The sequence below is a fragment of the Gavia stellata genome, chromosome 15 (genome assembly GCF_030936135.1).
Source record: "Gavia stellata isolate bGavSte3 chromosome 15, bGavSte3.hap2, whole genome shotgun sequence".
NCBI lineage: Eukaryota > Metazoa > Chordata > Aves > Gaviiformes > Gaviidae > Gavia > Gavia stellata.
This window is the reverse complement of record NC_082608.1, coordinates 4,016,666-4,042,487: the sequence shown is the minus strand read 5'-3', so window position 1 is coordinate 4,042,487 and position 25,822 is coordinate 4,016,666. Positions and strand designations below refer to the sequence as shown.

Genomic DNA, 25,822 nt, shown 5'->3' with positions numbered 1-25,822 from the left:
GCAACAGCGGAGCCGCCGCCCGCCCCGGCGGACCCCGCGGGGGCTCCTGCCCCGGGCGCGGCGGCCCTGGCGGCCCCCGAGCGCCGCAACCGCGGCCCCCGCCTTTGTTGTCTGCCGCGGCCGGCGGCAGCGAGGCGAGGCGGGGGAGCCAGGCTGGAGCCAGGCTCGCCCCGGGCCCCCGCCCCGGGAGCGGCCGACACCGCCGCCCCCCAGCCCCGGCCGTGCCCGCTCACCGTCGGAGCTGACGGTGTCGTAGGAGTCACCAGCGGCGGGCGCCGCGGCCGGCTCCCGGTAGTCCACCCAGCTGAGCCCTTCTACGCTGTCGTACTCGGCGCGATGCTTGTCCTCCACCGGCACCACGGTGAAGTGCGGCATGGCTGGCGGGGCGGCGAGGGCTCCCCGCGGCACCGCGGCGAGGCAGGCGGGACGCGGCGCGGAGCCGGCGGCGCATTCCTGCCCCGTGCGGTCACTTCCTCTCAGGAAACCGCGCTCCTCAACTCCACCCATTCCCCTCCGAGCGCCGGGGCGGCGCGGCGGCCGCCGCCCCCGGAGCCGACGGGCGGGCCGGGGCCGCCCCGCAGCGAGGACCGGGCGCGGGGGAGGGGGTCGCTCCGCCGGGCGGGCGCGCTCAGCAGCGGGGCCGCGGAGGAGGGGCCGGAGGCGGCGAGGCGGCGCGGGGAAGGGAGAGCCTTCCTCCCGCAGTCATCGTGACAGGAGCCGGGCCCGGGGGCGGTGGGAGCCGCGGGGCGGGGAGGGGCGGGCCCCCTCCGCGCCCTCCGCCCGAGGCCCTGCCTTGCCGGCGCTGCCGGGCGGCCTCAGGGAGGAAATTTCCCCCCGCCGTGCCCCAGGCCGCCTCCGGCCCCCGCCCGCCGCCGCCATTTGCTGGGCAGGAGCGATGCGGAGAGGGCGTTGGCGCGCCGCGCCCAGGCCCGGGGAGGCGGCTGCGGGGCGGGGCGGGGGGGGGGGGGGGGCTATCCCCGGTGCTGGGGCCGGGTGACCCCGGCAGGCCGCGTCGGGCGAAGCCGTGCTCCCGCTGGCGGCTGCCGGCGTGCGGGGGTCTGGGGCGCTTGCTGCCGGGAGCCAGGGGGTGGCGGAACCCCGGGAGGGGTCGCGTGGGGGAACCGTCAGCAAGCGAGCCGCAGGCAGGCAAAGCGGGAGCCCTGCTCGGCCTCGGCGGAGCGGAGCGCGCCGACTGAGCGTTCTCACAGACTGTTAAACCCCGGCCTGCGGCTGGTCGACAACTAACCGACTAAAGCCACACCGTCGCGCCGAGAACGGGTTTATCCTTACTCAAGTTATCGTTAAGGCCAGAGGCGGCAGCTGTCCCCGCTTCCGGCGTTTGCGGCGGCAGCGGGGTGGTTTCTCTTGTGCTCGCTCTCTTTCATGGCCGCAAGAAACCCTCAGAAAGGCGGCGGCCCGCGGAGCCAGCCCCGGGAGCAGGAAACATGGCTGCAGAAGGGCGCGGGGCAGCGAAACAGGGCGCTGGGGCCGCCTGACCGCGGGCTGGGGCCGGGGCGTTCCCAGCGGTATGCAAAGCAGACAGTTGCTAAGGCAGCAGACGGCCGGGGCAGATGAACCGCGGCCCCGCAGCTGCGGCGGGGGCCTGGGAGCCGGCGTTGCACCATTGTCCTGTCCCGCGAATGGCGGCAGGGGGGTGTGCCGCCCCCTCCCCGCAGCCGGGAGGGCGGCCGCGGTGGCGGCGGGTCGGTAAAGGCCGGGGCAGGCCTGCCCCTCAGCCTCTTGGCCCCCAGGGAGCCGAATTCGATTTTGCCTTCACAGTTGAAAAAGCTGGCGCCAGCGATGGGTATCTTGGCCTTCGTTTCGTGTACGGTAGCCTTCACATGCAGTTTAAACGTGAATTAATAGTTGGTAATGCTATTTATTGTCTGTGCTTGAAAGGTAGCCTTGAAAGTAAAAGGATCCCTTTTTAATGCGTTATGTAATCGTCAGGAAAAAAACTCTAGAGGACAGTTTGTGCATTTTACTATGGAATATTGACTCAAACCAGTTCGTAGAGTTTTGATTAAAATAGTCCTTAATCAAGAAATCTGTGTACAGTGACGAGTCAGTTCAGTACTGATGTAAGTTTTGTCTTCAGAGTCTATGGGAGGATATAAAGCTTAGAGCAGAGGAAGAGGGTAAGCCTAGACATTTCCTGTGCTCCGAAGAACCTTGTCCCTAGCTTTCTGAATTTGTCCAGCCTTTTTGACAAAGCAATCCCCAGGTCCCTGGGAGGAAAAAAAAATGTGTAACGAGCAGAAGAGGGACAAACAAGAGGGAGAATGCTTTGTTCATGAGAACTAAGCCTACTTTTAATTAGTTGGGTTTTGACATAAACAAGAAGGATCCATGCTGTGGAGTGACTGCTGCCAAGGGGGTACAGGTCTCTCAGTTCACTTGACACAAACCTGCTGGCAGACCACCTCTGGGGAAAGCCAGAGCAATTACACCTCTTCATATTGATCAGACAGGTGGAAAGACTTCTAAGACTCCTGTACTTTCATATAACCTACATTTTACTTTTTGTCTCTCTGCTCTGTTAAGGAAAACAGCAATGATCTTCACGTGGCCATGTGTATCTCAGTAACACCCTCATCAGTTTTGGAGGAGATAAAAAAACCCCAGATGTTCCTCTGTTCAAAACTCATGGTACCTGGAAGACCTAGGGTGAGATTTTTTTCTTCCCCAGTAACCCTAAAATGAGCACATTTGTAAATATGATCCCACTGAGGTCTACAAAGTTTTACCAGCAATTTCTGTGGGCATCTTAGGCCAATTTTGATAATCTAGAAAGTATTTCTGTTAATGTTAGAAGCATTAGTTCTGACAGACTGGAAACATCCTGGCACATCACTTAAACCACTGTCTTATCTCCAGCAATATTTTTTTCCCCCAGAGGAAAGTGGAAAAATTGGCCAAAAGATAGCATTTTCTGTTTAACCCTTTTTGGCTGAATTAGTGTTCATAGTAAGTATGACCTAATAAGCTACAGTCCACCAAGAAAACAGGAAAATTAAGTATTAATTGACAGGGGGCAAAGAATTTTACGTAGAAAAAGGGCAGGATGATAACTCACCGTTAAGCAAGTTAGTTCATGCTTAGTCTTCTGTCATCTTCTTTCCTGGTTTCCACTTTATAAAGCTTTTGAGTGAAAGTAAACTGTCCTAGAAAAAGGAGACAGGGATTATAAGAAATAAGTCTCAAGAATTAATGTTTTTGGAGTCATGCTCATTCAGGAAGAAGAATTAAAACTGGGCACTTCCTTCTCATCTTGCTTTTGAAAGCAGGTCTGGCAGAAGCTGTCTTTCTTTAAGCATCAAAAAATGCATCTATGCCATCACAAAATGTTTCAGTATCATGAAATCAATGGCGCTGAAATTGTACCCCACGAGGGGAAAAACAGAAATAAAATCAAGCTTATGCACGTATACCAGCAACTCCCCTCTCTGGAATGGAAACTGTATTCAAATGTCTTAGGAGAGAATTTAGCCCTAGGAAACTATTCAAGTTTATGGAAGCAAAAATACTTCTTTTGTCTAAAGACAGTGGTTTGTTACTGACTTGTAGAAAGCCCATATTTAAAGATAAAAAGTTATCTACTCCTATCAACTCTGTTGTTTAGCATCTGGTTTGTAAAAGAACTGAAATTTCAACTTGGGTGATTGACTCCCCCCCAGTATGAATACTGATTGTTACTTCTGAATGGTTTGAGCAGCCATCATAAGCCTGAAAGTTGTCTGATACGAATATGAGGTGGAATGAAACTAGATGATCTATCTACAATACTACAGCATTTACTTGAGACAACATTGCTATCATTAAATAATGGGGATGAAAATTACCTGTTTTCTACAAAGCTAAAGGCAATTTGAGACTATGGTTTCAAATGGGTACAGACTGGTCAGTGAAAACAAAAGAAAGAGCAGAGAGAATAATATTAATTTCCTTTTTTTCTCTCTCTACACTCCACACACCCTACCCCACCCCCAACGGAGAAAAACTGCACTTCTAAAAAAAGTCTGTTGGTTTCACTGCAAAAAAACATTGAGACCAGCTTAGCAGAATCAAGGCTTATTAGATGAGAAAAGGCCTGAATTTTCAGTACTCTAGTGTACATTAACAGCATCAGTGAAATCAGCAGCCTAAAAATCAGCAAATCCATGATCTCTGATACCCCATCAGGAACTGCTTTTTAAATTGTTCATTTATTACCTACAAATCATATAAGCAAAGACACAGTTCAGTTCTTATTTAGTAAGCCACTGGGTATTTGTGAACTGCTTTAAGCAGGTATAAGCTTCCAGCTGAAAAGTCAGTACACTTCCACAGTAAACAGCTGTGCCATTCAACTCAAAGAAAAAGGTTGTATGAGAAACTGTTGAGTCTTCTGGAAGGGTAGTTTGGTAAACTGCTGCACAGCCTGATACAAATCCTCAGGGCAGGCAAGAAACGTCAAGTTTGCCTTGAACACTTCTTACTACAGGTGACACCACTCAAGCATTAAAAAAAGCAGCATGGCTTTTACAGCCCAGTATGAGACAGTGACGGCACACCGCATCGGCTGTACGGAAACAGACTTGACTTACGCGTGCAAGGTGTTTCATCCCTTCCCTGACAGACAGCAATTCACAGGTTCCCCTCTGGTGCTCACACAGTCATCCTAGGAGAAAGTGAACATAGAATTAGTATCAGCGTTAGGATATAGTAGAGGGAACAGCCTGCCTCAGCCCTCGCTAAGCGATGTAGTACACACGTTGGAAGGCCCTTGTAAATGAGCTCTGTAGTAGTGTTAGCTCACGGACGTGCAATGTATGATGTTAACCTCAATCAAACAGCAAAAAGTAGTATCATTTTAGCTCCTTCTCAAAGGAAGTGATTTGCCATTTGTTTAAGGATAGGAAGACCCAGCATCTGAAACTGTCTGAGGACAGCTTTTCTTATCTTTCCTTTTTCCTGAATTTCATGGGGAGATGCCTAATTTTAAATAAACTAGTTTATTTTTTTCTAACTAGGAAAATCAAGTCCAAGCAAAAAGTATCATCCTTAGAAATAAATAGTCATAAAATTACAATTCAGACAATTGGTTTTTTTTTAATTAATCTGTAAAATTGTGTTGCCCCTAATATTGTTTGGAGTGCTTTATAATAACATGATACCTCAAAAAGCTTTATAGAAAGTTTAAATTAACTTTCTGTAAATGAAGCTTTGAAATGCCTCATTGGTGGAGTAACCTGCCCAGTTATTGCTGTCGTTGCTGACTGAAATGTTTATGTCTCCAGGCAGAATGCATGACCTGGTTAGAGGTATATGCACAGGATACACTGCCCTAGAAACCTGAGAGATAACATCCGTAACTGTGTTTATCCAAAATATATAAAACTTCTTGAGTAGGATACCTGCATTCTGATGTTATAGATAATAATTATATTGCATCTCTGTTAATACAGACCAGTATAATGCTTCTCTCCTCTTTGTCAATGGGTCAATCTATGAACTTACACTTTGAAAGCATGGGAAATTTCTAAACCATATGACATGAAAAGTATTTCTGAGATACCCTGGATCATCGAGTTAGTAGCAGGGTAATGGCCCAGAAAAATGTATGTTCCAGTGAGAACAGAAATAGGGTGGTTGGTTAGAGGAACGGTTTGGAGATTTATAGACAGCATTGATCTAACATAGTAAAAAATCACTGGGAAACTGAAACCCTGCTCAGTTATCTCCCACACAGTTAGGCACAAAGCCCTGATACCTAGAAGAATTAAATATTTGCAATTTTTAAAGCCAACGTGTTTTTAAAAAGCATAAATAGAGATATTTAAAACTGTGTAAAGAGAAAGGCTGGGATATGCAGAGCAGTGGATCCATAACTATTATTTATTGTTTTGAAAGATTTTTTTCCTCTAGAGTGGAACCTGGGTGAAAAATAGCCCAGAGCAGACCATCAGAAAAAACAGCTAAGCAAAAAATGCCACTGCCAAGGTACAACTTCCCTGGACATGAGGCTTGGCAGAAATTCTGCAAGTTCATGGCCATTATTTCACATAGCGAACTTCTGTTTTCAGCACATTCCTGCTTCTCCATATCCGAGGATCACACCAGCCTTGTGGACAAAGCAGGCTGGAAATTGGCAACCTGGCTGCAAAGGTTTCTCACTAACGAAGATCAGGATCTATTTCATCTGTGACAAAGATAAGCAGTTGATGAAAGAGGTCCTTTGGAAAGGACCGCAATATGTACGTCCACATGTAAAGAACTGGAGACAGAGTAGTACGTGCTTATGGGAGATGCAATGTGCAATCCTCCATATGCCATTTCCAGGAGAAAAGTAAGGCAAGGAAAGGTCACATTATACTTATACAGGAGCTCATACGCTAACTGCAACTGAAAATTTTGCTGCTGTTCCCCTAGAAAATATGTCAGTGCTTAGGCAGTAAAAGACCACAAGAGGACACTATGGTGCCACTTAACTTCAAAATTTATTTACTTCAAGGAACTTCTGCCTCACTTGTAAAATTATTCATAACTGTTTTTGATACGTGGAATAGCCATTTTTACAAAGATACCTTAATCTCATCTTTAGAGACTGAAAAGTTACTAAATCTTCAAGATTATCCCCCCCCCCAACCAGATGCTGTAAATTCAAATAAGAAGTGGATCAAAGTTTTCTCCACTCAACTTGTTAAACATTGCAGTAATTTTCAGGGTAGGATTAAGATGCTAGAAAAATACTGCTCAGTGGTTTGTTGGGGGGTTTTTTTCTTCCTTTTTTTAAGGGATCGGTGTTCAGTTCAGTTACATTTTTAGCATGGATAGATTTGTCATGGTCTATTTAATTTTTAATAAAGGGCTCAGAGAAAAAACGGAGCACTTGCCTAGACAAGATTCTTTAGATGTTGAGTTTAACTACAGGAGGATACTTAGGAAAGTTAATCAAAACGGACTTTTCAAAGCTGTATTGAACTTTTTTCCAAATGTTTGTATTCCAGTCTAAAGGGACCTTCTTTTGTTTTGTCTGACGAAACTTGTATTAGCTTCAGTTTTAATATTAGCTATTTTAATCTTTACTTTGTTTCTCAGCAACAACCCACAGGGGAACTCAAATTCTTGCTTCCTGGGCTCTGTGCTTTTCTTTCATTGCAGAACTGGTGAAAGAAATTGCTTTATGAAAACAGCGAGACTGCATGCTGAGAAAGGGCTTCAGAGGAAAATACTTAACCATTATATAGGGGAAAGAATCATCCTAGTGAAGTTTACAAAACAATTTGGGGAGAAGCAACAGAAACAGCAAAATTAAGTGCCCTCTCATTTGAGTTCTGATTGTTAAGGCTAGAGCCTTGATTAGAAGCAGCAGCATTTTTGTGATACAAGTAAATGCTGAACTTTGTTTACTTCACCTTTTTTTTTTTTAAATGATTCATTTACTCATGACTGAAGCAGCTAAACCAAGTCTAATTATCTCTCTGAGGTCACAGCTTCAGGGAAGAGGGGTGGGTTGTTGCTGTTGCTTTTGCTTTGCGAGGAAAAAAAAACTTCACAGGTTGTAATAGTTTCTCAAATAGTACAGACATTGGGGAAAGAATTGCCATCTTTGCAATTTGAGTGCCAGGAAGTGAAACAGGCTATGAACAGCTCATCTGGTAATACTGGAACAAGTGACTGAGAAGTTCTAGCTCAATCACCAAAGATCCTGGACATCTGTGAAATACAGAAATGGGACAAAAATGCTTCCCATTTCCACAAATTTTGTTTTTCCTCTGACAGAAATCGCATAGTGAACTTATAAAGATGAAGGTTAGTAAAAGCTTTTCCATTTCTCTGGTTAGAAAATATAAAAGAAGGAAAATTATAGGAGCACCAAACACCCACCACCATCTCAAGTTGTTCTACGTAGATGTAAGGTTTCTCGGTAAGATATCAAGACAAAAATCAAGACCAGCCTAAAAAAAAAAAAGTTCTTGAAACACTGACTCAAGCCTTCCAAAACACTCCAAGAAGGGTTATCAGCACCACAGTCTGTACTGAAAATAGTTCAGCAGATCCACTAACATACTGCTCTGGGTCTGCGAGTTAAATCCAACAAATCCACTGTTGGTGGGAAGATTCTTCCAGTTATTTAATTTTTTGTAGTTTAGACATGTTACATTTTCAGAATTTGAAGCAATTTGATCATTTCTGTATATATAAATCCAGAGAAGAGTGAACAGAGGAGCTGCTGCTTTCAATAGCAAATGGAAGAAATTGAAGTTGCTGAAGTCTCACTCTGCTTTTCTGCTCCTTCCCTCCACTGACACTGAACATGGTTAACCCAATCACTGACACGATCAGCAGGAAACCCATTACTTGAGGGAGGAAAACAGTTTTCAGCTAGATCAGCTCCTTGAACCAGCTTACCATATAATTACACAAACACCAGTGCTGTCACAAGGGACAGGGGAGACAACATGCAGCCAAGAAACAGGGTAGGACTGCAGCAGCCAAAGTTGTCACTGGCATAAACAGTTATGGCACGGCACGGCCCCTTACTCCAGAAGGTAATGGAGATGCAATGACACCCAGCTTTTCAAAGTTGATTTTGTGGTGCAGATGCCCACGGAACCTTATGCTTAAGATTAAACAGAAGTTAAGAAACTTATATAGGTGCTTAGACTTAATGCATGACGTTTACTGACCTTGAAACATACAAATATGCTGAGCATATTGCTTGAGCAGCTCAATGATATGCAAGAAGGATTGCAAATATTAAGCACCAGCACAGTTCAGTAGCCCATATCCAATATAAAACATGCAAAAGTCCTTCCACAGCCCAAACAAGTCACCTACTTGAGTAAGTTAGATACATGAACTGAACTACTCAGATTTTACATAACAGATCAGCTGTATATGTTAGACCAGCAACAGACTTTTTAGGCTTGGTTTCTAGCATCACCGCTTGCCCAGATGAGACAAGTGAGAATTTAAGTTGTTTATTTCTGTGGATGCTACAGCCCATTAGTCTGGAAAAGGATAGTACTGGGGGAAGGGCGCTGGCATCCACCTTTTAGAATCAAATCCATAGTCTGCATCACTATTATGTCTGTAGGTTTTCGCTGTTCATACCACACATGTGAAAGCATGAGCCTTGGATTGTTAAAGATGCCTTGAAGTTTGGGTCTTATTTAGAAAATCAGCCTAAAGTACTTCATAGTACATTGATTTTGAGATTTACAGAAATAGTAATAATTATTTTCAGAATTCATGTTAGCACAACTCATTATTTAGAAGAGGTAAATAATGACGTGCATTCTTCCATGTGGCAGCCAACAAAGCTTATTACAAAGTTGGTATCTCAATTATATCTGATACTTCACTGATACCACTAGCCATAATAGAATCTGTTAGTTGAGCTAGCATGCATTTCAAATTACCAATGTAAATTGCTCTTATTAATTGGTGCAGGTCAAAGGCATTTAATTTCAGGATGAATCATCCTCTCCATTGGCAGGCAGAAATCAGAGTGCAATCATTTAATGCTTGAGCTGTTGGAAATGCAGTGTTGTGACTACTACTACAAGCTGTTGTCAGTAGGACTGGAGACACTAGCACTCAGACTGAAGGGTAGCTGTATTTTTTCTGACAGCAGTCACAGCCTTATCTTACATGATTTTACTTTTGAAATGGAATTCTAATGAATTGAAATAAAAAACTAACTGCATCTATTAGATAAGCTAGACACCATACGCATAATCATTGCACAATGCACAAGACTCCATTTCTTGCTTGATGATTTTGCACTTTGATGTTGGTTTCACACAAGCAGCTTATTTGAAGCGTCCTGAATTAACACTGTAACTAGTAATGGCAAAAGGGACTTCTAGATCATCGCACATCTGTGAGAAATGCTGCGGTAGAGGTTATCCTAACCTTGGTGCAGGCAACCTGTCTAGTTCCCCATAAGCCTTGTTCTCTGTGACTTGACTTTCTTGCAAGTGATTTGCTGCAGGTAACACTGTCATCATGGACTCGCTGCAATGACTGAGTCATCCATGTTCCCTTTCCATAGGCACTTGCTCAGACTTCTCTACAGGTTAGGCAGTATCTGAGTGACGATGAGGCTGACTGCCTACATCCAGGATGCTCTGGGGTTAAACCCACCTGACTTTTTCCTGTCTGCCATGGGGGAGGCTATCTTCCCTGTGAAGAGTGGACCCAGAGCCCTCATGATACCCTGGCTTCCTTCTGTAGCAGAGTTGCATGGTTCTTTCAGGGTTTCCTGGAGTTCTGAATATTTACGTTGTTTTGTGAGATTACACCAGTATCTATACACAATTTTAAACAATATTTTATTTAAATTTCATGTATATGTTTTGCTGCAAGGTTACAAACTATTCATTGCACAAAGCAGTCAAACAAATAAGTGCAATACACTACAGATAAGGAAATAAACTACAAATATCTATAGTATGGTGGAATCAGTCATATAAAGGTATTATCCATATCTTTAAGAAAAGAAATATATTTTTAATCCGTGCTGTGGTATGGGAAAAAACCTAGAAATTAGCGGGCAGGAAAGTGACAACACAGTAGAAAGGAAAAAGCTGGAAGGAATAAGGAAGCGTATTTCAAATATGTAATGAAGTTACTATCATAGTACTAATTCTGTTAAAAGAGACCATGGATGGCAATTTTCCATAGGCTTATGAAGCTGTTAGCAGAAATACTGATGGGAAGTAAATATTTGCCTTATTGAATTCATTTTTCCAGTAAAACAAGTTCTGATGCCAGTCAAGCAATATCGGGTAGGCAAGACTTCTGAGTCAGTGCAGTAATTCCCCCTTGTAGATGTATAAACAGGATCAGTATTTATTGAGAAACTGTTCTTAAAAACTTGGCTTGTATGCAACTAGATTATTTAACATGATTTGTAAAGAATTCAGTAAGTGGCAGTAGTATAATCAGAACATACTTATCAAGGAGACCACCTTATCAGGAGAATTAATGAAGCTTCATTTTGAAGCAATAAAAGAACAGTCTTCTTCCAGAAACCCTACTTGTACATGGAATGCAGAAACGGATGGCAGGAACAGTCTCAAGTGACTCTAGAAAACAACTGACTTGCTTTCCATTCTGTTCATGCTTAACCTTGTCTTTCAGTTGTTTAATACTTTGTGTGTTTACAAATACTAAAGACTAAATTCTGTAAATGTCATATCAGAAATAAAAGCACATATCGTGAGATAAAAATCACAATTAACAGCAAGTGTCATGAGAAGGCATTCACCAGCACGCACTGGGAAATGACCCTACAAAGATGTAGTGCTGCCATCTTACAATTTCATCATGAATCTCAGGATATTTGATTAAAATTCCAGGTTTGAGCCATATTAACCAAAAATAGGCCTATCGCAATATATGCTCTTCTGTATAACAGTAGCTTCTAACCTCACATACCTTGTGTATTTGAAAACATGTTCCAAAGGCTGAAACAACAGAGGATTTATAATAAAAGGATTTCTTTCTACTCTCATGCATATGAATCCTTTGACAATTATTTTAGCCAGCTAGAATAAAAATAGAATAATAAAACTTGTTATTGATAAGGTTCATTGGTAAAATATGAAAAAGATTTCCACAAAGCTGTGGAACATTCTAACAAAATTTTTATTTAAATACTCATTTTATTCTGTTCAGACTGCAATAAAAATATCAGAACAAGAGCTCACCCTCTGAGTAGCCAGAATTCCTGCTTTGCCCTGGCTTATTCTTGCTCCCAGCTTCATGAACATGCAGGAAACAGCAGTCCCCAAATTATAGAAAAGTATCTACAACATTGCCTGGTCACCTGTCCCTGAATGCAAGACACGTACCTCCACCCTTCAGTAACTCTCCAGTTGCCCACTGTCCTGGTCAGGGTTCAAAAATAAGAGTTTAGTACTGCAGGGTGGATCCCTAAAGCTAGTGGAAGGCATGAAATCCAAATTGAAATAGCCATGTCATCCATCTTGTCGTCTTAAAAAAAAAAAAAAAAACCACCAAAACCCCACTCTTCTACATATACCAGAGAGTTGGTCTTCTCTGACTAAGCCATCAACTCATGATGAAAATTGCCATTTAACAAGAAGTAATATCTGTAAACATCTCAGCACAGCTGTGTTAATCATATTCTCTAGTTCCTGTGTGGAACTGCTGATTATGGACTCCAGTATTTATAGCAAGTGCCACAATATGGCTACCAAAACCATGTGTCGTGTATTAGAGAATTTATTCATTAGATGTGAATATTTTCCATTAACAATGTTGGTTGTGGTTTAGCCAAGATGACACAGAATTTATCACTTCAAATTCTAAATGCTTTTGCTACAACATTTAAAAATCTACTTTAACTTTGAAGTATGCAGGTGAATTTATAGAACTTATATCAAAAAGTTTAGCATAGCTTTACATTAACAAAACACAAAAAAGATAACTAGTTGCATTGCAGATTACTCCATATATCTCTCTCTAGCCTCCATAGGTCTTATGATTCATAATACAGTATTAAATATGATACAATTACAAGTGTAAGACTAAAAGGTTGTGCGACAGAAGGAAATCCAAAGGACCTGGCTGTCTGAAGCTGATGATTACGTAGGTCTAGGCGACAGAAATTTTGTACTACTTCTTGCGGAATTTCACTTTCACCTACATCCATTAGTCCACTAATGGTCCGCACCTAGAAAAATCCAAAAGGTTGCCCTGAAAGCCAATCTGGCACAACAGCAAAAAGCTTTATGCAGCTAGCAAATTCAATGCTATTTCAAGTGAACCAACTCAAACTGTACTGCTAAAACACATCTGAATGTGAGGAAATCAACATCAGTATCCTGATATTTGCATTCCTATGAAACACTTCCCAGAACTCAGTAAAGATACATTACAGGCAAGAGTCACGTGTCTGGCTGTTCTTTGTCATGGCTCCCTCCACATATGGATGCATTAGCTGGAAAACCTTAGGCAAACAAAGTCATGAGCTTTCTTCCCCAAAGTCAGCTCACAGTCTCAAGACAGAGCTTCAAACATCTCTAATTTAAAAGGAAAAAAATTACTAAATCTCACAGATTGGTTAGGCGTGATGAATTTCAACCTCTTCATAATGTCAGTCTGCCACACGTGCAACTTGGCATTAGGTAGATATTTTGGCAGATTAACTGGAACAGTACAAAATTCCCCGATTTCTGTTCATCTCACATACCCCAAAAAGGCAACTGGAAAAAAAAGATCACTGTGAAATATATGTCATCTATAAGGCTTTGTGTATAATATCTACTTACTTATCCCTGTAAAGAAAAAAAATAGAAGGCAAGCAGTTTGCAAGTTTCAACATAGGCTTTTGAAAAAGTTACCATTTAGGGGGTCCTTATTCTGGTAGAATCTCTCTCCTTCCCTCCTGTCCTCCCTCATCCTTCTGGATTAGCTTCTACACCACTTACACTTAAAGCTCGTTGTGATCTAGTTGTTACGTTTATGGCTTGTTAGTGATCTGGTCACGGCAGGAACCTTTTGGATAGCAGCCCAATCCCATGACAAGAATTAAACTGGTTTGCAGGAGTCAGCATTCCTTACTGCACCAGCAAACACAACCAGACTGTGACGCTGGTACATGAGCAGCTTCTCCAAACCGTGAAGCTATTCTATTTAGAAAGTCAGTGATGGGTATTTATCAGATTACCACACAGAGAAGAAGTTCCAAAGAGCTCTGTCCACTCTCTCTCGCTTTCCTTTATTCTGCTAACACTCTCTTGCCATCTTGGTTTCTTTCCCAGCATTTGGAATTATTGCATTAAGTGCTTACATTCCCTCATAGCTCTCTCATTGAGGAAAAAAAAGAAGGAAAAAAAAAAAGGCAGCAAGGTACCAACAGTTCCTCTCTCCCTCTTAGTAAGAATCAAGATTCAGTTTAGTTTTTAATCTTACATTTTCCACTTCCCTGAAGACACGGAGGAAGTTCTCCCTTAAGACCCCTTTCAGTTCAGCTTCATTCCATCCTCTTCTAAGAAGTTCCTCAATCAAAGAAGGGTATTTAGAAACGTCTTCCAATCCCTCAGGGAAACTGTTGGCAAGAGTCACACAAGAACATTCAACACACATCACTGAAAAAATGTAGAAAAAGATTTTTAATTGGTCTTTTGCACATATTCACTTTTGGAATGAGCTCACTTTGGACCCAATTATTCCTCTGAGAAGTTAAAAAAATAATTTGTCAGTTAACAAACAAGCAGGACTCGGACACAATGAAAGGCTTTTTCTGCACAGAGGATCCCATTAGCAGAACAAAACTGTGTATTCTGGAATGAAGGTGCACTTGTGTATAGGCAGAACAACAACATGGAGGATATAAAAACAAAACAAAACAAAAAAAACAAACTAATGTATGCATTAATCCACTCTTTGTATCTGGCCATTGGAGTAAGAGGAAACAGCTGCATCACAGATGGAATTGGTGCAATCCACTTGTGTAACTGAGAACAAAAGGGAACCTACAGACACATGATGATCTAAGGAGCTGCAGGCAATTTCGTGTACTCTTTTGTTGACAAAGTCATTTTTCCAAAGAAAATATGGTTAGAATAATAATTTTGTTTTGAATTTAGCAGTTTAGAGAGTGAAAAGAAAGCTATTCAGAACCCTCTACTGAAGAAATTACAATAAGCAAAATTGACCTATGTCTTATGCTAATTCTTATCAGAATAACAAGGAATTAGAAGTAATAAGCTGCAAAACCTGCATTAAGCAGCTGGTTTAAATTGTATTTCCATGAGTCTTTGACTTTATTTTGAGATAACTAATATTTTCTGTTATTTTTCTTTTCTGTGGAGGTGTGGTGATAAGCATATCTCAAGAAACCTGTGACATTACTTCTACCAGGAATTAGGACCTTAACAACTCCACCATCAATTAAACTGATGGTCTTTGCAAAAATGCATGCAATAAAATGTGTCCTTTTGTCGCAAACTGTGTTTTTATTTTGGATATTATAGTTTCAGAGTTTCAGAGCTATGATTAGCTAACTCTCATGGGAACTGACACACTGTTTTTGTGGTCCTACTTTACAGATGTGAATGTGACTGTGACTTTCATAGCCAAGTGTCTCTGACCCCAGAAAAAAATAAAAAAGGAGGAGATGAAGATTCAACAGAAAGATAAGCAGCAAAAAAAAGGCTTAGGGTTACACCAGCAAATGCCACCCAATCTGCACTTCCTTCCTGTGCTGTAACAACACTAGCCCAGGAGTCAGCAGGAGAGATTATGTTGTAGGCTGTTCACCATGCTCTGCTTGCCTCAAACACTTCCCAAGCCCCAAAAGCAGGAGTGGTTTCACAGCCCCAAAACATTTTGGGCTTTCCCCACTAGAAAGTAATAGTGGAGGAAAGAGTTTTGCAGCATCTCCCTGGGCTAACCCGTTTACCATCTAAAGGCTGAGGCAGGTTTTCTGTCATTCATCTTTGGCTTCTGGAGGAAAGCACCCTCTATCACTGTTTTTGTATGCGCAAACCACTGCCTAGAACACGCAACTGGAGAGTTCATAGGGCATTAGGATCCATTTCCACATTTGTAGCAGTGCTTCATACAGTTCTAAAAAGGAATCATTGTGCTCCTCTTTCATAAAACTTGTTTTAGTACTCATCACAAGACAACTTGCTACAAGTCTTTCAGTATTCCTTTTTTCTCCAAAAGGAGTCAAAACCTTCATAATTTAAGGAGCAGGTGTCAATGTATGTACAATTTTACTAACCGTTCCACTCCATCATAGTCACCACCAATTCCTATTGATTCTGAACCTGCAATTTTCTTTATGTGGTCAAAATGATCTGAAAGAAAATGTCAAAGAAAACAATATCTAAGCATCTGGCAAGAAGAAATAATACAGATCAGACATATTGGCACTAGGTGACTGTTCTCCTTAATCATGGATTCTTAATCAAATCCTTTTTTTAAAAAGTCAAAAGATACCCTGATAATACAGATTAAAAATGAATGATGCAGTTGATGTATTCTGGATATGTGCTGATGCTTAACTAGATGTTATCTGTTATTAAGCACATCAGGCAGCAGTCTTCAAAGTAACAGCTACACTGATGAGATGCAAATGAGGAAAAAGACATGATCATCACACCACATTAATTCCCAAGAAGTAGCCCACGTATACCAACAGATTTTTCATTACCCATTACATACCTATGTTTTCCACTCTTAATTACAAAGGTTTAAGATGCTTTCCAGAAAGTAACAACTGCTTTGGAATTAATGGTTCTTGGCTCCATTTGGGAGCATCATGTCCTCCAGCTACACACCTTGTACCTCTTGTTATTGTTTAATGAATATTAGTTCCAAAACTACCTAGAGCTGGGGTAAGGTGTGGAAGGGAATAAACAAGCAATATAATTTACATGACCTCAAAAATGACGCAGACACCAGGAAATTCATAGAAGCCACCCACAAAAACTACAGTATATTAACTTCAGACCTGCAAGGGTAGAAACATTAACAACTTTTCTGCCACAGGCCAGTACATCTGCATTGAAAGTCACCATGATAATTCCCTTATTCTTTTTCTGAAAGATACAAAGAGACAGGTGATGAATGGACACTTGTGTCCTGCAAACCTCACAGGCCTGTCATATAGATCCTTCTACCTCCATCCATCAAGTCAGCATAACAACACTCTAAGTCAAAGCTCAGATGGCAACTGAGGCTTTGCCTCTCTGTCCTTTACCCTGGATTCATTATATTCTCATGTAGCCTGAATTGGCTGAAGTCCAGAGACTACATCAAACAAAGTCAACCAGAATTTCAAAGTATTTGCAAATGCTTCATTTTTGTAACCAAAGACAAACCCCAAAGCAAATGTGTAACTTGCTGCTCAGGGATCTGCTTATAAATCCAATTCAGATATGAGAAGGTGAAAACTAAACACCACAACTTGAATGCGCAGGTTTGCCTCAGACTAATCAAACATTGCCATTAAAACAAAAAACAAAAAACCAAACCCAACAAAAACATACAAACAACCCCCCCAAAAAACAAAAACCAAAAACCGTATCGCTCACCAGTTGCTGGAGGATATCATCAGGAACATTTCTTGAGTGATTACAAATAGAAAATGCTGAGGAATGGCTGAAAATTACTGGTGCTTTTGAGATATTCAGTGCAGCTTTTGCTGTAGAATATGAAGTATGAGATAAATCTATCAGCATACCCAGGCGATTCATCTCCTTTACCACTTCCTAAAACAGATTTACAGTCAACAGTGTCAGTATTAAGTTTCCTTAAAGGAAATCATTTAGCTGATATATGTAAACAGATAAATAAATTCTGCAGCTGTCAGCTTGTCATAAACATGCTGTGCCTGTATGGGTTTCTATTTACCTATTAATTTAATAGTAATTTATTCACTCACAATTAACTAGCACACCACCACATGCTCAAAACTTAGAAAACTTAGTCAATCTAAAAGAAGACATTTGAACTGCTATTCACATCCCACTACTTCCATATATTAATTCATACATCTGATTTGTATTAAAACAATTGCTATAATTAAATCTAATGCTTCTTTTACTCTAAGGAACATCACAGGGAATTTGGTTTGACTGAAACCTGATCACCTCCTAACTATCAAGAACTTCCAGTAATTATTTTTTAATGACAAGTTGCTTTTGAAAAGATAAGGCCAGAAGTTGTTAGTTGCATGAGAGATTGCTTAGATTAGCATTCGAAAGAGATCCTTACTTGGCCGAATGCAGTCAGACCAATAACACTAGGGTAAAAGTTGTGTATTCCTTTAGATGACGATTCAGCCCTAAAAAAGGGGAGTGAGGGAGGAGAAACATCATATTATTCTGGAGACTGCAATATCAGCAACTGAATCTTCTTATGCTACACACAATAAAAATCATTACTATGTCACATAGCCAAAGGTAGGGATAATGAGCTACATAGTATGTATCTTGTTCACACAGTGCTTTTTATGTTCGTAACTATTTTCTGGACATTATGCCTTCAGGCTCAGGACTGTTTTAAGTTTGTGAAGCAATGCAAGACAAGCAAAGAGATGCTTGTCAGATATTTTCTGATTAAACAAACCTTCATCAGAGATGATGAGAGAGAACAAAGATACACTGAAATGTCAGTTTCCTGTCAGCCAGAAAGCCTGCTTTTCAGCCCTCTCTGCAGACAATTCCCCTTTCCCTGAGTCAGTACAAGAAGGAATTTTGTCAATCCAGCAAAGACTAGGTGTTAATATTCTGATACAGGAACTAAGTATCCATCTCTGTAGCTGCATATGGGACCTGCACTTTTGAGGCGGCCAGAGAGGACAGTGTTGAAGGCTGCTGACTGCTAAGTTCTTACATCGCATTTACCCTCTTTTAGCTACATCATATGCATTTTTAGTACTCTTTTTTTTTTCTGGGGGGTGAGGGGTGGGCTGTTTTGCCTTATGTATCTTTCCCAGTAAAGCAAAGCGGATAGCAGTTTTACCATCTTTGTGTTGTTAACAAGGTTTAAAAGTTCCCAAACTGTCAGCATAACAAGCACTACATAACAGATCCTTCAGTCTACCACTTGACACATGGCAAGTGATTTACTCCAAAAACCTATCATCCTTTACTTGGTTCAGAGTCTTTCACAGGTGAACTCTACGTCTGAATCCATATTTTCCCCATCTTGGAGCTGCCACCACTTTGCATTAGACGGTCACACAAAAACATGCACATTAGTTACCAAGGTGTATTGCAGGAATGTGTTAAAGTCATGTAACGAACACCCAGGTCATAATACATCCTCAGTGTGGCCAAACTGCTGTCAATGGAGTGCCCACCTTCTATTCCAATCAAACACGCAATCCTTCTACTGTCAGAGATACCTGGAAACAACAAATGGAGATAATTCCAAAGTAATTTCATGACAGATAAGAAGCCAGCACTTCTGAGCAACAGTTGTTATTGTAAATTGCAACCAATAATACTGACATTTTCATAGAACAGGAGCTTATACTAGTGCATGTTTATATGGCAAATTTTCTCCTGACTGCAGTGGGCCAGGACCATGCACAGAGTCAGTTATTGTGGTTCAGTGGAAAAACTGAAGTTAAAGTTGCTCTTTAAACCAGAATAACTTGCCTGCTTGCAGTTCTCTGTCTTTTGCACATACCCCCCTCAATCCCATTTAAAAAAATTCTGTTACAAGAAAGAGCATCACCTTGGGAAGTTGTCACAAGTTCAAGCTCTTCATAGCTGTTACACATCCTCTTGACAACATCAATTTGCTCTAAGGTCAGACGCACAGCATCCTTGTTCTGAGCGCTGCAAAGAACATACACTGACCAAAACTGAAAGAGACATTGACAAGAAAACTAGATAACTTGTGTTTCAACTTGGAAACTTTCATTTGCTAATAGTGCAGTTCATAAGCACAGACCAAAATAATTTCCTACAGTTCACAAGGGAGTTGCCACTATAGTTTTTGCCCCCAAAGGAAGAGTTACAATGCAAGGCAAGAGCATCCTCTCCAGACATGATTAAAGCCTCCCTGACCTCCTGACACACTCAGCTACTCCAGAGTACACACAGGAATGTGGATGTAAGTTTACTTTATTTTATTTAGCACAAAACAAATGCCACTGTTTTGGTTAAGGGTACCTGGATTATAAACCACAAACTTTTGAAACACAAATGTTATGGAAAAGCGTCTGTGGCTTTTCAGTTTCATTGTTTTTTCTTTTTCAACAGAAAAAGCCAAAACCAAGGCCAGGAGTACTTTTGTGATTGGGAAGGAGGCAAATGTAAAAATACATTCTCAGACTCACAACCATGGCAGTACATACCTGAGCTCCCACATAACCAGCCTGAAGTTTCGCAAGGTTTGTGTGGGTCTTGTTGAGTTCTCTTAAGTTGACTCTACTGAGTCTATTTTGGTAAAATATTCTCAGCCGCAGTGCAAAGTCATTGTGGCTAGAATTGAAAACAAAAAGGGCTTGCGATAGAAATAAGTTGTTCCCCTTCCAACACAAATGTAATTTCTTCCGCTGTTCATAGTCCCTTGGACCAATAATTGCCAATAATCCTTGCAGTAAAATAGGCTTAGAAGTCTCCCTTCTTTTGCAAACAAGCTTTATTTCTTAATTAGGACAGCAAGAAACTTTTTTTGCTTCTCCCATTTTTAAAGCTGTTGTGTTTCTATATCTATTTTTCTCCCTATCGTTTCTGAAGGAATCTGAAAGATGTCATTAAATTACGGGAAGGAGACAAGGATATTATGTAAAGGGAAACAATAATTAAGTGGCAAAACCAGACCAGAAAAATCACAAATGCCTTTAGAATAACCTGATCCTATAGTAAGTACCCTCTGAACCAAAATTCCTTCAAGTTAAATCACTGCAACAGTAACTAACTGCTATGTGCTAGTAACAGCCTATGTCTCTACTGATCCAAACACACTTCAGCATTTCTTCCTCACTTGTCAAGATTCACAAAGAGGATATAGTTGAACATATTTTATATACCCATCAATTAAACGTGCATCTTGCATCAGCTCGATAGCTCGCTCTCTCATTGATTTCTCATAGCTGAATGGAACAGTATCAGAGAACATCAACAGCCACAGCAACAGCTTTGTTGTATTTCTCTTCATTTCCATTTTCCAGTTTGCTAAAGCAAAGAGATACCACAATTATTCGCTGACGACAATGAAATAGCAAAATTTCCAGCCTGTGGAGGTTGTAGGCTTAATAGTATAGGCAGAGCTGAAATGTCCCTCCTGGTAAGGCTTGGGTGAATTCTGCAGGAGGAAAGAAAAAGAGAATAATAAACAGAAGGGAAGGTAGTGGCGGAAACTGTAAAACAGCTACCTTCTCCCAAAAATTTTAATGTCTCTGGCTATTGTTTTTGCCTGTATAACCACTCCTTAAACTGTGCTGCTGCCACCAGCTGACTGCTGAAGGGAACCAACTCCTCAGTCAGACCTGTCAGGGTGAGCCTGATGGACCCTGGACTCACACCTCCCAAAAAGCAGCTCCCAAAACAGCGTAACAAGATAGTTTTCTCATTACGTTAACTGGTTTGTTCTCATTATTTGGGAAACCTCACACTGAAATGGACACTGAAGCTGTCTTTAAGAAATTCCAAAAGTCAGCTGCTTCCGAGTATTGTTACAGTAACAACTGTATTGTTAAAACACACACCACATCAGAGTATTTTCAGAGGTAAGCTATTGAAATCCAACACTTTTCCACACCTTAGCAAGGACACTATGTGCCAAACTTGAAAGGGTCACTTTATTTTCATGAGGAAATGGGTATGACAACTTCAAGCACCCCCTGCTCTTTTTAAAAATATAGTACTCAAACACTTGGACAACAGCCTTTCAGGTGTCAGTCAAAAAGCATTTTTACAAACAGATTAGAAATACCTCCTGTTCTATGTAAAGTAAATACAAGATCTGCTAGGAGGTGAAAATACCTTTGCAGTGAAAAGGTTGGGGGTTTTCTCTCCCACATTCAGCGTTACTGGCAGCATTACCTATAAAGCTGAGGAGCAGTCAGCTCCTCTATTCATTGGAGTGACATCCTAATTAGATGCATGTGAATTCTTCCGAATCAAAGAATTTTGGCTAGAATTCTGATATTGCAGAGCAAATGCTCAAATTTTTCCAAAAGTCAGCAACAAAAAAAAAAAGAAAAATAATATTGACTTTTCATTTGTTTTTGAGTCAGTAAAGTTTACATTTATAAACTTTCTTCTGGCAGCACAAAAGTTTGTTTTTACTAATAAAGGAAGTTGTTTTTATGTGTTCCTTGTCTGCAGAGGTAAAAACAAATAGCAAATATCCAAGATATGATAAAATCATATCAAGTCAATTCACCTTGGCTGCCTGCATGCTTTGCTTCTCTTGTCTTCAAGGAAATTTTCTAAAGCAACAGGAGGTGGACATACACTGAGGAAATGGTTTCCTGATATAAAACCACATATTCATCAATAAAGTCACAGATATCTCAAGGGAAATCCATAGGTGACGGTGGCATTGGAAGCAAATTCCAGTCACACTAAGCAAATTACCTACTGATGGCATCCTGTTCTAAACACATTTCTTACTTCCCCTTACTAGAACATTTTGATTATAAAAATCAAAGCCAAAATAAGAGTAGCAGGATGTTGAAAAGCAGCACAGTGAAAATCATATTATTAAGATTCTTATATTTCCAGGCTATATATTAAACCATTTTCCTGTCACCTGCAATATGCAGAGTGTAAATAAAAGGAAAAGTTAACAGACTTATTCGCCCTGCCTATGCCTGATAAAATGTAAATACATTAGTAAAGGAATTATATTTAATAAGCCAGTATAAGTTTAATTAAGCTGTGCAATTAAGATGTTTTAAAGTAAAACTTAATCCATTTTGCATGTATTTTATCTCTAAATCAAAATAACATAAAAGTTTAAAAAAAAAAAGAGATTAAGAAATGACCTCACAACTTGGGTTTAGAGAGGTGCAAACTGATGTTCTAAAAAAACCGTTTAACTTTGACAAAAATTCCTAAGGTGGTTCTTTAGAGAAACTGGTTCAGGCCCTCTCTGCTTCACAAGATTTGGGAATGCATTAAATTGTGGGACCATCTGGCAGAAAGTACACTGGCAGAAAGAACACTGGTAACATACAAGCTTATACAAAAGAGAGCATACATGGAGAAGCAACTTTAAAATTAGCCCTGAAGTGGTCTCAGAAAGAAGCTCTAGGACAGCTGAATAAACACAGTAGTATGCAGGCACTAATGAAGATCCAATATAAATATGATAGCAGGGGAGCTGTGGCACTAACTAAAGAAAATTAATAACCCTCACCCCTTAATGTTTCCTACAAGACAAACATAATGTAAAGAATGGCATAGAAAGTATTTGTGAAGTACAGAGTTCTAATGCTACATAGAGGAAAGCACTCTAGAAATAGATTCATCCTTCAAGGATGCTTAACAGAGTTTTTGGCTAGGCCCTTAGGACAATATGGGAATCAATTTACATCATAAGCCTACACATCTGGGGTTTCTCATGGGAATGGTTTCCTTCAGGCCCAACTACTTCCCCTGGGGTCAGAATAAGGACCAGACCTTCCAAGACTGGGACAATACTCTCAGTCTGTCCTTCACCAGAGAGAGCACAGTTGATTTCCCTGGCAACACGTTCATTTGCCCAGGATTCATACCATAGCTGATGGAAGAAGCCCTTATTCCTTTCATGTCTGCACAATAACCAAGGGAACCTTCTGTGTTCTTCCCACATTGTCTGATTGGAAGGGAAATATTTCTGCTTTTATTCATTGCCACAGCTTTGTATTTGTATTCAGGGAAAAATTTATTGGGAGGGTCATTTTCTATCTTTTTTTTTTTGTAATACTGCCTTTAACAGAAAAATATTTGAATTGTCATTGGAAACAATTGTGATGCGTCAATGCTGAACAAGCTGATCTCTGTTATTACTTTTACGCAAAGAAATTGAATATTTATAGATTATGTATTTGGGAAAAAAAGAGGCAGGTCAGATACATGGGCTTGCACATTATATCCAGGTACAGTGAAATCCGTGTTCAAAATACGAGCCCTGTTATGTTACTACGATGTGGTGTTTGATTTCCTTCTCTTACTTGTTTTCAATAAAAATCCATTTAAGCAAGTGGGTACATTCCAAAAAGAAAAGATAAACAGAATCCTACTGGAATCTCATATGCATTTAAAACTGCAGTGGTTTGCTTACAGTTGATTTATTTCAATTACCCTCATGCAGAAAATTGGAAGGTACTATGCAGCGGGAATATAAAGTAAACCGGGCCCAACAGCCTGCTACTTCTCCTGCCAAGCTCCTCTCTCCCATCCCTGGGATACATAAAGCAAAGCGCACCATTAATCCCCATGGAACAAACCCAGAGGCAGTCTCATGATGCTGCTGCAGGAACTGAAATACATCTCTTCAGTTCTGAATTAGGCACCGCAGCTGAGTCTCTCAAAAGTCTGTCCCAAAGAAATACGTGCAACACTACAAGGGACAATGAACACAAAGAGAAAACTTTCTTCTTAGTTTTGGCTCTACTCCACCTACACAAAACATCACAGGCTTGCAACATACCGACACACACAGTGTGGAAGAGATAAGGAGGGAGGTGCAAAATGCAGCTCTATCTCTTGTCCACATTACACTTCAGAGCCAAAGTGCCTCTTTCCATATCTACCTTTGCATCTCTCATTGAGAGCATAACTGCTTTTCATCCCCACCATACCTCTGCACACAGGATAAGCACAGCAATTTTGGGGCATCAGGCTTAGAAAAGCCATCAGCCCACAGCCCAAAATAAACAATGACAGTCCCTGGAGAGCTGCAATAGGCACAGAGTGAGTCTTTGCAGACACACACTACAGGAATAAAGCTTTACCACTTCATGCTTCTGCCATTAGTTAGCTTCGACTATTGGTTTACATTCTCCAAGCTCTTCATGAACAGCTAGGAAGTTACTATCAATAAAAGGTGAACGCTGAAAAAGAGTACATGACACTGAGTGTTCCCACGTCAGGGAGGACAGAGCTATAATGAAGCAGGATGGCCATATCTGCCATACAAGGATACAACAAGGAGGGTTTGCTCTTTTAAAATAGATACATTTTAATGGAAAATTTCACAGTAAAAAAGGAAAGTTTTTCTGCATGCTTCTGTCATTTACCATCTTCGGAAGTATGGGCAAGCTGCCTGGCCCCTCTTCTTTCCAGCAGGCAGGCCAGACCTCAGTGCAGAAGGTTCAGTAAACAGCTGCTATTTAAGTGCAGCAAATCTCAGTTAGGAATGGCATTCCTTTCATCCCATTTGAAGTCCTTATTTTCCATATTATTCTTTACTAAAAAAACTTCATGACAGCTATTATATTAAGACTCGAATTTGTTGAATTACTGTGCCCAATCAAATACATAAAGTGCAATAAAATAGACCTCACAGCTCAAGATAGTAACATCTCCTGAAAAATGAAGAAGGTTCACCCCCCCCCCCCCAGTCCGGTTACGCAGACAGCTCATGCAGATAATCCTAGTGTAGCTCTGAATTAACTACCTCAGATCATGGCAGCAGCTTAGTTGCAACAGCACAGACAACACAAGGTGACCAGGACCCTAGGTAAACAGTTCCTTGCTGATTGCTGGCAAAAGCATGGATTCTCCCTATTCCTTAAATAATAACTAAACATAGTTAGTAATACATAAATATTAAACATACGTCTAGGAGCAGAAAACATGCATCATACTATGAAGTATGTTTTTAAGAAAAGGTATCGATCCCTTTGAAATTCACCTTGTCATCAAGACAGTCTTTCAAATAATCTTCCTCAATATTTGCTTGAAATTCCTTTTGCTATCACCAGCCCTGAGTTATGTCAGGTTTATCTGTTCTCCTGTTTAGAAACCTCCTTAGTGCTGTTCCAATACAAGTATTACAATTTATAATTTCCAACCTGCTATTCCTTCTCTGCCTGTGCAAAGGTACAATGAAAAAACATGGTGCTGTTAAACTTATTGCTTAAAACAGGGATAGAAGGGAATAAATACAGTAATGGTTGGAAGGCATTTCAGGATCTCTAGGAGAGAGAGAGGAACAAGCAGGATAGCTTGTCCCAAACTTCCTAGGAAAGAGGAACCCACTGGTGGCAATTACAGTGCTTCCATATATAGAAACAGTCACTCTTAGCTGTCAGCCTTGAATTTAAGTGCATCCTTGGATATTACACATGCTATGCACCGCGCACGTAGACTGCAAGTTTTTCAGATACAATATAACC

The 25,822-nt window shown here is 41.1% G+C and overlaps 2 protein-coding genes across 5 annotated transcripts in view; both read right to left on the bottom strand.

Annotated features, from left to right (window-relative positions):
- SLC12A4 (solute carrier family 12 member 4) overlaps positions 1-390 on the bottom strand; it is a 49,492-nt gene extending 49,102 nt beyond the window's left edge. For 2 of the 4 annotated variants that reach the window (XM_059825106.1, XM_059825105.1), the window contains exon 1: positions 234-390. In XM_059825106.1, the coding sequence (XP_059681089.1) occupies positions 234-375 (142 nt within the window). In that variant the 5' untranslated portion in view covers positions 376-390. The remainder of the gene's footprint in view (positions 1-233) is intronic. The other 2 variants (XM_059825109.1, XM_059825110.1) reach the window with 2 other exon arrangements.
- Positions 391-12,496: 12,106 nt separating this feature from the next.
- Positions 12,497-20,655, bottom strand: LOC104251902 (dipeptidase 2). The gene is made up of 10 exons (XM_009815359.2): positions 20,522-20,655; positions 19,844-19,970; positions 19,219-19,348; positions 18,742-18,883; positions 17,749-17,818; positions 17,067-17,243; positions 16,484-16,571; positions 15,752-15,827; positions 13,933-14,068; positions 12,497-12,691 (listed from the first exon to the last, which is right to left on the bottom strand). Exons 1-10 carry the CDS (start codon positions 20,653-20,655, stop codon positions 12,497-12,499), a joined length of 1,275 nt encoding a protein of 424 aa, XP_009813661.1.
- Between the last annotated feature and the right edge of the window lie 5,167 nt (positions 20,656-25,822).